The sequence below is a fragment of the Cololabis saira genome, chromosome 20, assembly GCF_033807715.1.
Source record: "Cololabis saira isolate AMF1-May2022 chromosome 20, fColSai1.1, whole genome shotgun sequence".
NCBI classification, from domain to species: domain Eukaryota; kingdom Metazoa; phylum Chordata; class Actinopteri; order Beloniformes; family Belonidae; genus Cololabis; species Cololabis saira.
The window spans coordinates 13,904,746-13,919,198 of record NC_084606.1 but is presented as its reverse complement, the minus strand read 5'-3'; the positions used below and the strand labels follow the sequence as shown (position 1 = coordinate 13,919,198).

At 40.1% G+C, this 14,453-nt stretch overlaps 1 protein-coding gene across 5 annotated transcripts in view; it reads left to right on the top strand.

Moving 5' to 3' along the window:
• nrxn2b (neurexin 2b) overlaps nt 1-14,453 on the top strand; it is a 966,013-nt gene that overhangs the window by 170,903 nt on the left and 780,657 nt on the right. For all 5 annotated transcript variants that reach the window (XM_061710648.1, XM_061710646.1, XM_061710647.1 and 2 more), the window contains exon 3: nt 7,972-7,992. In XM_061710648.1, the coding sequence (XP_061566632.1) occupies nt 7,972-7,992 (21 nt within the window). The remainder of the gene's footprint in view (nt 1-7,971; nt 7,993-14,453) is intronic.

Below are 14,453 nucleotides of genomic sequence, written 5' to 3'. Positions count from 1 at the left end.
ACAGTTGATTATTTTATAATGGTCCCAGGGTGAAAGGAAGCTGTACAGTATGCCTGTGCTTTGATTTGTTCAAAACACAAAACAAAAGAGAAAAGGCAAAAAACATGTCTAAAGGAATGGATTACAAACACATAAGTAGCAGCCAAGGTCTGTCTGTGTTAGAGAGAGTTGAAGATGAGGGATTTCCTTCCTCATGGTGATCATGCATAATGCTTTGCTTTCTCATTGGCTGTAGCTTGAACAGGAATTCCCCAAACATCACCAAATATTAGGGTTATTTTTAATATCCCAGGAATGGTTCAGTGATACCTTTGCAAGACTAATCTTTGAGTTGATCGCGAATAATGATGAAGTCCTGATTAGCAATACCCTGAAAATTTGCCATTACAGGTGCATTCAGGATCTTCCAACAATAAATGGCCTGTAAATCTAAATGCATACAACATTCCTGCCCCTCCCAACCTGTTGGACTCAGTCCTGAACGTTCCCCATGTTGTTGAGGAGCGCCCTCTCCTAGCTAGAGCGTGTATCTGAGCTGATGTGTGACAGTAAGAGGAAGTTAGGTTAGGCTACTATGAAAACCTGATGTGTCAGAGACAAAGTACCTGAGAATAAATCAGTACTGGAACAAATTGAGGGGCATGAGTTTTATCTGACTAAATGGTATCTGAATGTCCTGCTGCATAATAAAACTTTTACTTAGATATTTACTTAGAATAAGTGAGTGTGCTGTCAAGTGTTGGCGTGGACGTCGGGAGTTAGGGAGCTTGTCTGGTTACTTTACAAAGACTAGAGGAAATCAAACCAACATGTACAACACCATAGCAATAATATTGATATGGTGTTAAGTTTTTTATTTTTTTATTTGTATATATTATATTCAAATAACATTTAAATACATATATGCAAGGCAACTTAGCTTCTCAGTAAATAAAACCAACCTCCTTAGCTTAGACCACAATCTTCATTTTTTTACAATGTGCAGGCATGGCTGTACACCTCATGGTAAACACGTAAGGCTGGAATATACAGTACTTGCTGTTTGACCCTGCGTTCGTGTCCGTTCATGCACACAATCAGCTGCCTTCTGAACAAAACTCGCTCTCACACTTCACTCGAGCACCTCGCTCGCGAACCATGCGATGAGAGTGTGTCATACCATAGGTAACCGGTTGGGGGCAGTTTGCAAAGCCAGAGTTAGAAAAAGAATCAAATATTTAGTAGTAGTAGTAGTATAATAAAACCGATGGTTAGACAACGGATATATAAACACAGCAACACTGGATAAAGAGATCACTGCATTGCTTTGCTTATGATCTCGGCAAAGGAGCCAGCGCAGATCAGAGATCAGAGATGATCTGTGAGGCCGTTAAACCAAAGCTGTCGGGACAGTGTAGAGCTTCTTACACTTGTCTTGCCGATGCAGGCAATTGATTATGAGAAACACCAATATGTCTCTGCTTCGTTTGAAAACTTGTTACATTGGATTGACCTGCTAGTTCAGCACAAGACCACATGCAGCAAGCCCATGACTGCAGCAGAACGACTGGCTGTCGCCCTGCGCTACATGGCAACAGGGACAAGCTATCAAGCTTTAGCAGCCAGTTACAAGCTTGGAGCACGCTAGTGCATGTTGTCAGGAGATTCACTTACCGAAATATCTGGAGCAAAGTTGGTGTCGGTTGGTGACTGACGAACCTCCGAAGCCAACTCAGAGGTTTGATTACCAGGACCAGAACCGCCGTGTTTCCCCTATATCTTTCGATGAGCACGGACATAACGGTCACGCAGTTGTTTCCATTTCTCTTTGCACAACTCTGTATCTGCACCCACAACTGTACAGATTTGCCAGCTGTTCTGACACGCATGTTTGTCACTATGCAGTGCCAATGTCACATCATACATGTGAAGATAACAGTGCAACTGCTCAGCCAGCCTATCTTCAAAACATTCTGCCATTTTTGGACCTTCCCCGCCAGTCACTTGTGCCCTGACCTGCAGCAGCGCCACAAGCGACCAATACTAGACTTGCAGCTCGCGTACGCTTCTGTGTTTTTTGGAGTACATACTGTACACGACGACGTGTCAAATGAACACAGGATACACGTGTCAGCCATGATGTGGTCACGTATGCGTTGTGAACAGCAAGTATATTCCAGCGTTTAGTTTACTCGTAAACTAAAACTAAAATTACCTGTCATGGAGAAATACTTGCTAATTCAACATCCAGTTGACAACGTTTGAGCTTCTCTACGCTGCTGAATCGCCACCCGAGTTCTATTTTCCTCACGGTTGGTTTCGTTCTGTTTGGCTTGCCTCCCTGCAACGGTCTTATGCTTATTTTGCTTACATGAGTAACTTTACCGGCAGTATTTTATAACTCACCCCAGTCAATAAACCTTGTTCACCTGCTTCTCATCAAGTTTTCCACAAGCAGTGGCATGGTAATGCTTTCATGAAGCACACGGCTGGAGGGGAAGGGGTGGCAGGTTTTATGGAGCGCTTGTACGACTCTGTGGTTGACATTTAACAAGTATGCCCCATAACGGTGATTGCAGTAGCTGCAATGGGAGTGGTTGAAAATTGTAAATTGCATTGCAAGCTGCAGGTGGTGTCAAAGGATCAGATTTGCATCTCAAATTACCTTATGTAATATTATGAGAAAGCAGTAGTAATTTCAACAAATATGGCAAAACAGCCCTTACCAACTGCAACTTTAAGGTTGTGAGCTCTGTGACTGGCATATGGGGTCTAAAATGATCGAGTCTGAAAGTGCCCTCAATATCTGCCTAGAAAGCATACTGGTTCGTTACTCAATAATGATGGTATTTTGTGGTTGTGCAAAATGGCTAAACACAATGCAAAAGATACTGGTAATTTTAACTTGTTATGCCCAAAGATGATGACACGATCATGCACAACTGTAAGTACTGTAGATTCCCCGTGCACAAATATGAAGTACTGTAGCTTAAAGGAACAATGTGCTATTTAAGATGCCATAGTACTGGCAGATAAGCTTTCTTGTTGACAAAAGAGCTTCCTTTCATTAAAGAATCCTTAATATGAGCACTGTTCCTCTTCATCCCTGGACCTGAATAAGATGGAAGGGGTTTACCCTACAAGTTTGAGTCAGGATAATGGACTTTATTCTGGTACTGAAAGGTCTTGTGTTTTTGGCATCAAAACTATGGAGTAGCTGCCCTAACATCCCACATTATCCTAACTATTTAATCAGATAAGCACCTCTTAGGACTCAGTACATATTGCGTAGCGCTTTGGAGCTGGAGTTGAAGATGTTATCATTTACCTGTTCCATTAACTGCATTCTCATTTTGAAAAAACAAGGCAGCCTTGTTTGATTTCTCCTGTGCTTTTAACTAATTTGTGTACGATGGTAAACAACAGGCTTTAGAACATATAGGTTGATACCTCTTCAGCTGCCTGGGTTATTGACTACCTGTAAGACAGACCACAGTTTGTGCAGCAGAAGGGATATGTGCCTCAGAGCACAGACAGCATCACAGGACCAACAGGAGACCGTCTCACCCTTTCTTCTGACGTTGTACACTGCTGCACTGAAAATTATATTCTACCTTCTTCTTTATTTGTTCTTCTCTTCAGATTTGCATTGCTTTACTCTTTGTTTTGGTCAATGCTTCTCTGTAAGAATTAAAAATCCCTGTTACCATACAGAAAGGAGGGCATAAAATCAGGTGGGCTGCAATAAAAACTCTGAATACAAAACAGCAGCAGTAGGAAAGCCAAATGTCTTCATCAGTGAATCCCTGAGGTCTCCAATGTGACTTGAAATAGCTTTTTCAGTGCTAATCCACACCAAGCTAACTAAAAGATTTAAAAAGAGAGAGAAAATAAGAAACATGTCTTTACTGTAAACTAACCTTCTTTCTTCAGCTGCCCCCCAAGATGCAGTGTCAACATAGTGATAACACAACACTTATCCAAAGTTCCCACACTTAGATTCCCACTGAAAAGTTTAAGAACAATATTTCAAAACTTTTGTTTTTGTTTTTATCCCCATTACAATATTACTGATAATTGCAAATTGTAAATAACTGCATATGTTGTTAATGACAACAATCCATCAGAATATTTAAAAGGTATAACACCCCAACTTTATGCAGTGTGTTTGGTTAATATTGCAAAGCAATGCACTTCAAAACTCCACAAAGGGGAGACCGAGACATTCTCAAGACAGCCGAGAGATATAGTCTCTCCAGCGTGTTCTGGGTCCTCCCTGGGGTCTCCTCCCGGAGGAACATGCCTGGAACACCTCCCTAGGGAGGCGTCCAGGAAGAATCTGAAAGAGATGCCCAAGCCACCTCAGCTGACTCTTGTCAATGTGAAAGAGCAGCGGCTCGACTCTTAGCTCCTTTTGAGTGACTGAGCTTCTCACCCTATCTCTAAAGGAGCGTCCAGCCACCCTGCGGAGGAAACTCATCTCGGCCGGTTGTATCTGCTATCTTGTCCTTTCGGTCATTACTCAAAGTTCACGACCATAGGTGAGGGGGGCAGCAAAAATTGACCGTTAAATCGAGAGCTTTGCTCAGCTCCTTCTTCACCATGACAGTCCGGTACACCGACCGCATAACTGCGGACACTGAACCAATCTGTCTATCAATCTCATGCTCCATCTTTTGCTAAATTAAAACCCCAAGATACTTGAACTCCTCCACCTGATGCACCCACCCACCCGGAGAAGGCACTCTACCCTTTCCCGATGGAGAACCGTGGCCTCTGTTTTGTAGGTGCTGCTTCTCATCCTCGCCGCTTCGCACTCAGCTTCAAACCGCCCCAGCACATATATACTAAATAATACTAAAGGTTGCGGTTTGATGAAGCCAATAGGACAACAAGCCCACACCTCGCTGCCTCTCACCCTGGGCAACTCCAGAGTAGTGGAAGGTCCAGCCCCTCTCAAGGAGCTGGTTCCAGAGCCCAAGCTATGTGTGGAGGTGAGCCTGACTATCTGTAGCCTGCATCTCTCAACCTCCCCCTCAAGCTCCGGCTCCTTCCCACCCAGCGAGGTGACATTCCATGTCCCTACTGCAAGGGTTTTGGTCCAGGGATTGGGTCGTCGAGGTACCCTGCCACGACTGCTACCCAGACCACATGGCACCAGCCTTTCATGGTCCTTCCTGCGGTTGGTGAGCCTACTTGAAGGCGGGCCCACCTCACTGTTTCGGGCTGAGCCCAACCGGGTCCCATGGGCAAAGACACGGCCACCAGGCACTCGCCTTCGAGGCCCAACCCCAGGCCTGGCTCCAGGGAGGGTGGTGACGCCAATCAGGGCAATGTAACAGTCCCTGATTTTTTGTTTTTCCTGATAAGCTTGTGAACCGCTCTTAGACTGGCCCGTCAACTAGGACCTGCTTGCCATGGGAGACCCTACGAGGGGCGTAATGCCCGCGACAACATAGTTCCTAGAATCATTCTGGCAACACAAACCCCTCCACCACAATATGGTGTTGGTTCAAGGAGTGGAGAAAGCTATCCACAAATCTTTGTATGATGAACCAAGACCTCCTGTTTGAAAGTTCCAAGGTTATTGTGTGTTCTCCAGTTGTGTTACAGAATTTCAAAACAGAAAGAAATGGAAAAAAAGGACAAAAAATCAATGGATTATGATCAACACATAGCCTATGTGAGGACAGACAGTGGCATGGTAAATGACAGTATAAACAACTGGTAGTGTACATCAGACTAAACAGATCTTTTTTTCCCCTCAGATTTGCAGGCTTTCAGGTAGTTCTTTAATCATTGTTTTGATACTCTTACAGCTGTTTCAATCTATATCAAATATACATGCTGGAAGGAAGGTTTAATACTGTTTTTTTTCTGTTACCGCTCTGAGCTTAACTAAGTTCAGACAAAGTTAAGCAGCAAGATTATGTTATAAGAATATTCATTATCCATATATAATAACATGAGAACATATTGTTTAAAAGAGTCTTGTTTGGTTTTAGTGGAGGTTTGTACAAGAGATAAGAGATTTCACTTATTAATGTCATTTCCTTGGGGTTTGTAAATATGCTTTCATTGGTCAGTAATGTTTCCAAATTTCCAGGAAACTCTACGGATTGGTTTATGCAAGAGTTCCAATTCTAGAAAATCCCTTTACAGGAATTATTCTGAGGTATTATGGGAAAAACTGGTAGACTTTTCTGCCGCATTGGGTCACCTGTGGAGCATTTCACATTATCAAATGGCTTCTGTTGCTAAAAGCAACTTTTGTTATGTAAAATGTCCCAGACTTGCATACCAAGAAAAAATAAGAACGTAAAATAAAATAAGTGTTTCCATTTTCTTGAAATCTTGGTTTTCCCATAATTTCTGTGCTGCTGTGAGACAAATACCTGTGAGGATACCACATGCTGTTACTGCCACAGTCGTATGTCTCTTTATCCAGTTGGACTGAAATATTGTGCGAGACAAACAAGCTGAGCCAGTTGAGTGTACAGTCACGTTGGAACATTAGAGACCATGCTACGTTTTAATACAGCAGTTTCTAATGAATACCCAGACCTAGCGACCGTGGCAGCTGATTACAAGATCAAGCTCTCATTTCACAATTTGGGCAACTTGCTATCTGGTGCTTTCTGGAAAAAATCAATACTGTAGATAAGTGACTGAGGAAAATTGTTCTTGTCACAGCATAAAATAATATCGTTTTAATAAATACAATCATATTCATAAGATAAATTAAAAGTATTAATCAACATGAATAGAATGTGAAACTTAACACAGTAACTACATAGGGTCACCGGATTAGAATTGTATGTTCAGATGGCTGTGTGGTGTAAAACACATCAGTACAAAAGAAAAAAAAAATCTCCAAGAAAATACAACAGTCAAACAGTACCAACAATAACAATACAACAGTCAAACAGTACCCAGGTATGGAGAGTGAACAAGAGTGCAAGAACAACTGTCCCCTGTGATGGTGCTTTGCCCCTGACCACAACATAAGAGCTCACCACTGCAAACTGAAGACGATGTGACAGATAGTAAGCAACCCAGGAGACACAAAGTTTGCATCAACCCATTCTGAGCAGCTTCTCATGAAGAAGAAGAGGTTAGAGGAGTTTGGGGACATGGGAAAATAAATAAGTGTCCTACAGTTGGATCCCCGTCATCCTGCTGAAAGTCTGCACAATGTAGGAGATACAGTAGGTAATTTCATCACGAGACTATAGCAACTGAAAAGGGTCAAGTTCAGTAGTAAGCTCTGGTATAAGATGGGTCAAAGTCAGTTTGTCTTGTATTTTCACATGTATGACTTGAGCACAACTGGTCTAAATCTGACGAGGCCAGATCTTTACGAGGCACCCGGACTAATTAGGAGGTTTTTCAAAAGCAGTGGTACTTTTCCCTGCAGTGCCTGCAGTCTCGCGTTGGAGACGTGTTAGTGAATGCGTGACAGCTGGACCATCAGGTTGATGCGTTCATGTCTGACAGCCTTGCCTGGTGTGGCCCCTCCAGCTGTCTCCTCACCCAGCCTGTTGTCACAGTTGTGGAGGGTGGTGTAGCTGTGGCTGTGGAGCTATGGGAAGTTGTGCATGAGTGAGTGGAAGATACTGACCCACCTTGTTGGCTCACTCCAGACTGCAGAACTGCCTCAAGTTTATCATCCACTTCCTGTCTTTTTTGTCTCTTATCACCTTTTTAGCCCCACCCTCAGGTTGTACTGTTTCCTTTTTAACCGATCTTTGCATTTTTCTTATTATCGCAGTTTTTTTCTTATTTCTTATTGTGTATGAATGCAAGGACATTTTAGCTGCTAAAAGTTCAATGTCCGACAAGCAGAGAGATTATAATAACATGTATGGAACTGCACCATTGTCTATTCACAGATTATGTTGTGGTCCAGACGACATAACTGTGTAGCATCCAAATTAAATTTTTCTATCTTTTCTCTCTCCCTTTTCCATGCATTCCCTTTGGACCCTGAAGTTGAAGAGTATGCTGCTGAAGGTAAGAGTGACACTTTGCTCCCCAAGCAGTCGGTTGGCTCTCCCTACTGCTCTCATGGATCCTGATACTAGTTGCTTGTTGATGCTGTTTGCCCTCCTTCTGAGGAGGAGCATTGTCAGTTTGGACTGCGGTTGTAAGTGACTTTCAGGGGGCCTAAATTAAACTTTCTGAATAAGATAAAAGGGATAGAACTACAATGAAAATATCCCTTTTTTATCTTTTTATTACTTTATCCGGCCTTTTTTTTCCTCTTTTTAATTTATTTCTGTTGTGGCTTGTTTTTATAGATACACAAATTCAATTCAATTGCGTATTTCACTTGGGAGTATTTTCATGCACAAAAATCGTGCTGGAATGTAGGAGCCAATGCACCATTCAGCAATGTTTTATTAAATTTAACAAGATATGTTGTGGAGACTTGGAAATGCAAACCTCTTGGCTTCCTTCCTATCCTGTGTATTTTACAAAGGTGAAAAAAGGCTTCGAGTTGAGGTCCTTGGGGGATTGCATAAGCCCTTGGACAGGGTATAAATCCCAAACTGGATAGAGTAGACTTTATGCATATCCCAGGCTTGTCTATCTGCAGACGCTTGTCTGAACCTGCTTGTCAAGTGAGATACAGAAACCCTATACATATATACATATTATATGTGTGTGTGTGTGTGTGTTTATATGTATGTATATATATTTTTTTCCAGATACACTTAGTTGCAAATTGATGTCTAGCTGTGTCTGTGTCTGTGTGGTTTAGATTTGGATTTCCATCTCACAGAGTTTTAGGTGATGGATTACCTATCACACAGCCTTATCTAACAGGGGAAATCACTATGAAAGGTTTTCTTTATCTCGGTTGTTTGTCAGTCTTTATCACAAACAAGACCCTCTTTTTTTCCCTGGAACATTTCAAAATGAATCCTGCTTGGGAAAATAAATAAATAAAAATAAAATCCTCTTGTACTTTTTAGCTCCGACTTTGACCTGTGGCATCATTTCAATAAGCTTATGCTATGTCACAACATTTCTCTCCATTCAGTTTTGTACTAATATTATTATTATTATTATTAATGGGAGACTTTGACCGCTGTTTAAAGATTTTTAAAGGTTTTGTTGTTTCAGCGAATTCCTTCATTATTCCATTTCCTAGATGTGGATCACTATTCTCAGCCCTCTGAGAAAGTGGAGTAACTGTTTCCATGTCCACAGGATATGTTTTCCAAGGTGGTTAAGGAATGAGATTGATTCATAATATGACCCAACTGCATCAGATGGGAGTAAATACTTTGTTGCCAGCTGAAACATAATAATCATAGCAGTACTTGAAGCAGGTGATTACTTTTTTAGGACAGTCTTGCCACAGTATTCACTCTTTTCTTTGAAACCAGGTCTGTTATATGTATATGTAATATTTGTGTATCTCAAATCGGTGATTTTTTAAAATCAATTTCGATTAGTGTTAAAAATGTAAGTGTCTAGTTGTGAACGTGTTTCTGTTTCTCCAGGGGTACAGGGATATCTTGAGGAATGTATTTTCTGAGGTGGGAACAGCTTGCCTTTATCTTAAGCAAAATATTTTGAAATTGCTCGATCAAAAATGATTCAGCATTGCTCTGCCTCAAAAACTTTGGTCAAATCCCCCAAAATAAAATGAAAATAAATAAACCTCCTGACAGGAAGGAAAGACGCAAAGAATCTATCTATGTTTAGTTCACAGTGCCCCATGCATACTGGTCAACTCAGTTCAGCAGATCTGCTGTCGGCTTGAATCATCCAAACCAGTAAAGCACATCAATTATATCGTGAAGTTGCTATTCAACAGCAGGTATGCAGTTTTATTCAATTTCATTTAAGTTCAGGTATCAGGATTTATTTATTTATTCATTCATTCATTTTTTTTTTTTAAATGTCATGGGGTCTGTGTAAAGACCTAAAATCACAAAATGCATAAAACTGAATTATCTTATCCGATATACATTTCTGCTCCTAAATATGCAAGCGTATATACCTTGGTTATGTTTGCATCATGTTTTCTCATCCTTTCATTTTTTTTAATTTTCTTTAGTTCATGAAGGCCAGCATGCACCAGCATAATTAAATCGACAACATCTTAATTGCACAGAATTGAATTGGATAATAATTGAGAAGACAGCAAACAATTTCTACTGTACAATTTCCTGAGAGGAGATTTATCATAAATGGGGGCTATATTATCCATCTGGCAGCGTTTCTGCTGGGATTTTTGATGAAGCTCTTTCACTGAAATCTTTTTTTACGAGCGGGGAGAAGACGAGCAGAGGGAAAGATTTGAACGTGAAGCAGAGCATATTTTAACGCAAGCATGAACCTTTTTGAGTATGAAAGCAGTGTTTTGAGGAATATCAATACAATCACTGCATGTATTAACAAATAAGTCTGCTCTTAGTTGAACCTAAGATTGCTTTTGGTACCATCTAGATTGGCAGATTTTAGGTGAAGTGTTAGGTAAAGCGACGTATGGTAACAGTTGTTACAAAAGACGGCACTGATATACGGTATGCCATAAATGTACGCAGTTTTTCTCCTGTCCATCAAAATGAGTATCATACACTTTCTGTCCCTCTTCAGTATTACCTAAATATTTTAACTTACATTTATTTCCATACATCTCACCTAGTTTTTTGTTTTCTATGCTAACAGTTGGGTTCCCAGGGGTACACATACAGGTTTTTTAACGGGGGATTGTTCCTAATGCCAGATTCTGGGCCTCCCTCATCCAGTCCCTTCTGTTTTGAAGGTTTCCCTGTGACCGCTTTTGGTCTAATTACCGTTGGTGGTCGTGTATTCAACGGGTTGGCAGAGATTGATGATGCAGAGAGAATTTAAAAGCCCAGAGGAGGCAGGCGTCCCTGAAAGGTGGCCAGTGGCCGCCACTCTTACGCTCGCTGCCCTCAATTGATGATGTGCCTGGGACAGTGACCTGTTTTTGCCAGCAAGATCAGAGATTTTCTGCTGTCTCATCACTAATGGTTGAGCTGTCCCTGGAAGATTGCAAATGTGATGTATAGTTTTTTTATTTAAGCAGAAATTTAGATCGCCACTTGTGAAGTGGTGTTTGTGAAATAAACAGAAGGGAATCAAGCTGAAGGTATTGATGGTCTGTAACTTGGTGGGGAACATCATTTTTCTTTTTTTTCAATAGGGCCATAGTCATGTAATTAAACTAGCAAAAGAGCTACAGATCAGACACTTTAATTAGAACATGGGCACAATTTAACAGCTGCCTCTAACATCCAATCTATTACAAAAACACCAGCAGACCTGCACAAGAGCCCGGTCAACTCTTGTCACTGATATGTGGGTGTTTGGCTCATTTGTGAAAGTTTTCTGTTTGGACATATGGTTGGAAGACATTGTAAGAACTTTCTGTTCAGTGTGTGCTTGAAAAAAAGGTGATGATGCATTCCTGAAACTTAGTGACACTATCTTGACATAAGACCATATTACTATTGAATACACAGAAAGTTAAATAGTTCTATTTTTCTTAAAGTTTTAGTCTTATCTCCATGAAGACAGTGCTCTGTGCTGTATTTAGTTAAAACGGCTGTATACAACGTTGACACTCACCTCAAGAATCATTGACTTAATGTATATATTCATGAGTTTTATATATTTGTGTTTTCATTTTTTTTGTTTTCATTTAAGGAAGGCTACACTGAGTTTGTCCACCTGGATCTATTTGAACAGTTCCAGCTGGGTACCTTTTGTATGAAGGCATTTTCACACTTTAGTTTGTTCACGTTTGTCCAGATCACTTGATGAGTTTGTAAAGATGCAGCTTTTTCTACTTTGTTTCATTTCATTTCACACAGGGAAGAACCCAAGGCGACCTAAACGTTTCGCTTTAAGCCTCGTCAGAATGATCTCACTGCTTATTGTTCAATTTTGCAAAGTTGGAGAGGCTTTTGTACAGTAATTGATCTTGTCTGATTAAAAAATTCACAAAGAGGGGGACTTTTCTTGGACAGCAAAGATACGTGTTTTTTGTCCCAAAAGCAGAGGCCCAGTTTATCTAACGGTCCATGTCTGTGACCATGAACGTGGCGAGGAAGAAAAATGGCTCAAATCAGCTCGTGTCCTCAGAGGCCGATGACGGATTTAGTGACCGGTTGCTTTGTTTGAGAGAACAATGTTCTGAGTGGGCCACGCTGATCTTAATCAATCTGATCAAGGCTAATGATCTTTTCTCTCTGAGCCGTGCAGACTTCCAACTTAATCTTCCCCTCTGGGGAAGTGAATAACTATTTTTCCAGCATAACAAATAGAGTTTGATGCTGCAGAGATGGAGGATTATAAATTTAAGTGGGGCCTGTAGTTATTGAAGATTACTTTGGATCATCCAAACCAGATTATAGATTTTGTACGTATTTAGTCAGGATGAATAAAATGGAGCAATAGAGCAAAAATAAATAAATAAAGAGATATATTTCTACAGTAAGTGTGTGTGTGTACGTGATGGGGGTGGTCTGAGGCAAATATTAAAATTTCTGATCCTAGTGTTGTATTAACCCATTTTTTGTTTTCTTTTTTCCCTGTGGGGGGTGGGGGGTGGTGGAACAAATACTGCCTTTACATATACTGAATGTGGGGTCATAAAAGTTAACACGATGCTGTATTAACACAGTCCTGTGTCACACTCCAGTTCAGTAAAAAAAGACTAATTACTCCGTACCCTGAAACAGCGAGTTATGACACATCCAGCGCCAGCAGCATTAGTTGTAGTAATCTGTAACAGACCCTGTTCAACAGTGCTGTGAGCAAAGTTATCTTTAGTGTTCCAGTTACCTGATAGTGTTTGGCAGAGTAATCCTCCTTGGTCTGTGGTGCCTGGCACCAGTGGATGCTTGCTTGTTTCTGGTAACTTGGACCACTCTCTGACAACGGAGAGGAGCCGAGACACAACTTTAATCTAGACCAACCGGTACTTTATTTCCACCGCTGACAAGATTCATTGTTGTGTACAGTAGCACATATAATCACATTTGTTTATTCTTTGCAAGTTTGCCTTCATTTTTACCTGTCATAAAATAAAAAGTTCCTTATTATAAGTATTGTTAAAAAAAACAAACCTTAACAAACACATTTGGGGGAATTTTGGGACATTGCTGCTTAGCTTTTAATTGAGGAAAAAATAATTATCTTTTTTTTGTTTCGCATTTTTAGTATATAATATATATCATATACATTTTAATATATCATATATTTTAATTTTATTAATATATATATTTATATTTGTATTTTTTTATCTTTTTTATTTTTTTTTATGTGAAGGGGAGGGGGGTGACATCCGCTGCTAGTCTAAAACGCGAAATAACACAGAATAAGAGAATAATCTTTTAGAAAGATGTATGATGTAAAGTTTGGAAATTAGCCCAAGAAGACCCTGTTGGATATCTGGATTTTTTTCTTGCCCAGCTGCGTCCAGATTTTGCAGATAGATTCCTGCAGTTAAGTAGGAGACCAAGTACAGCATTGCCTGTTCTCACAAGACATTAATTTCACTGCACACACAACCCCCTCTCTTTTCTCTGTCTCCGTCTTTTTGCTCTCTGATAACAGATTCGAGTGGAATGGAGTGGGCACCCCTTTGGGAGGAACTCTAGATGTTTAAGCGTCAACATGCAGGGCCTTAGGAAATACTATTTACTATGATTGAAAGAAAAGATCCCGCAATTTATGGTGCAGTCTGTCAGCGTTTTGTCTTTGTATATGTCTGTATTTCAGATGACCCTGTGTGAGTCAGATTTTCCTTCTCTACTGTATTTTGGTATTTTGTTTTCCAGGCTAGGAAGTGGCTGAATGCTCAAAAACCACATATCTATCTTTAGCCTACAGTATGCATATTTCATAAATGTATTACTGTAAAAGATTAACTTTTACTGATTACTGTACTGAATACAATTTCAAAGTTTCTTTTAGGTTTGTGTATTTTTGTTTTGGCTCTCAGCAGTTATTAAATTACTCTAAGGGCAATAATCTGCATGAGCTTTAATTTTGATATTCCACAGTTATTACATTCTCTTATTACGTCTTTAATATAGTCGATGGTCTCTTATGGAGTTAAAAGCCTCAAGATGTATTATAATATTCGAGATAACCTCATTACATCTCGTCTCAAATTAATTTTAACATTGTTCATTTTTAAATTGCAGATTGCATGGTTAATCAAATCCTGTTTACAGCACCCTACATTTTGGCATCATAATACTTTAAGAATGTAAAATGATATTTTGAAAATGTTATTTTGCTCTTTTCTGTTTTAGACTTTTTTTAGATCTGCTGTTTTGATCATTGTATGACTCCACTTTGGCTGCATTTTAGGTGTCAGTGAGATGGCCTCCAATTTTACTCCACATATTTTAGAAATGTTTTCTCAGATATACAGAAGAGTCAATGGCAAACTCATTGACTGGAACTTGTCCAAATAT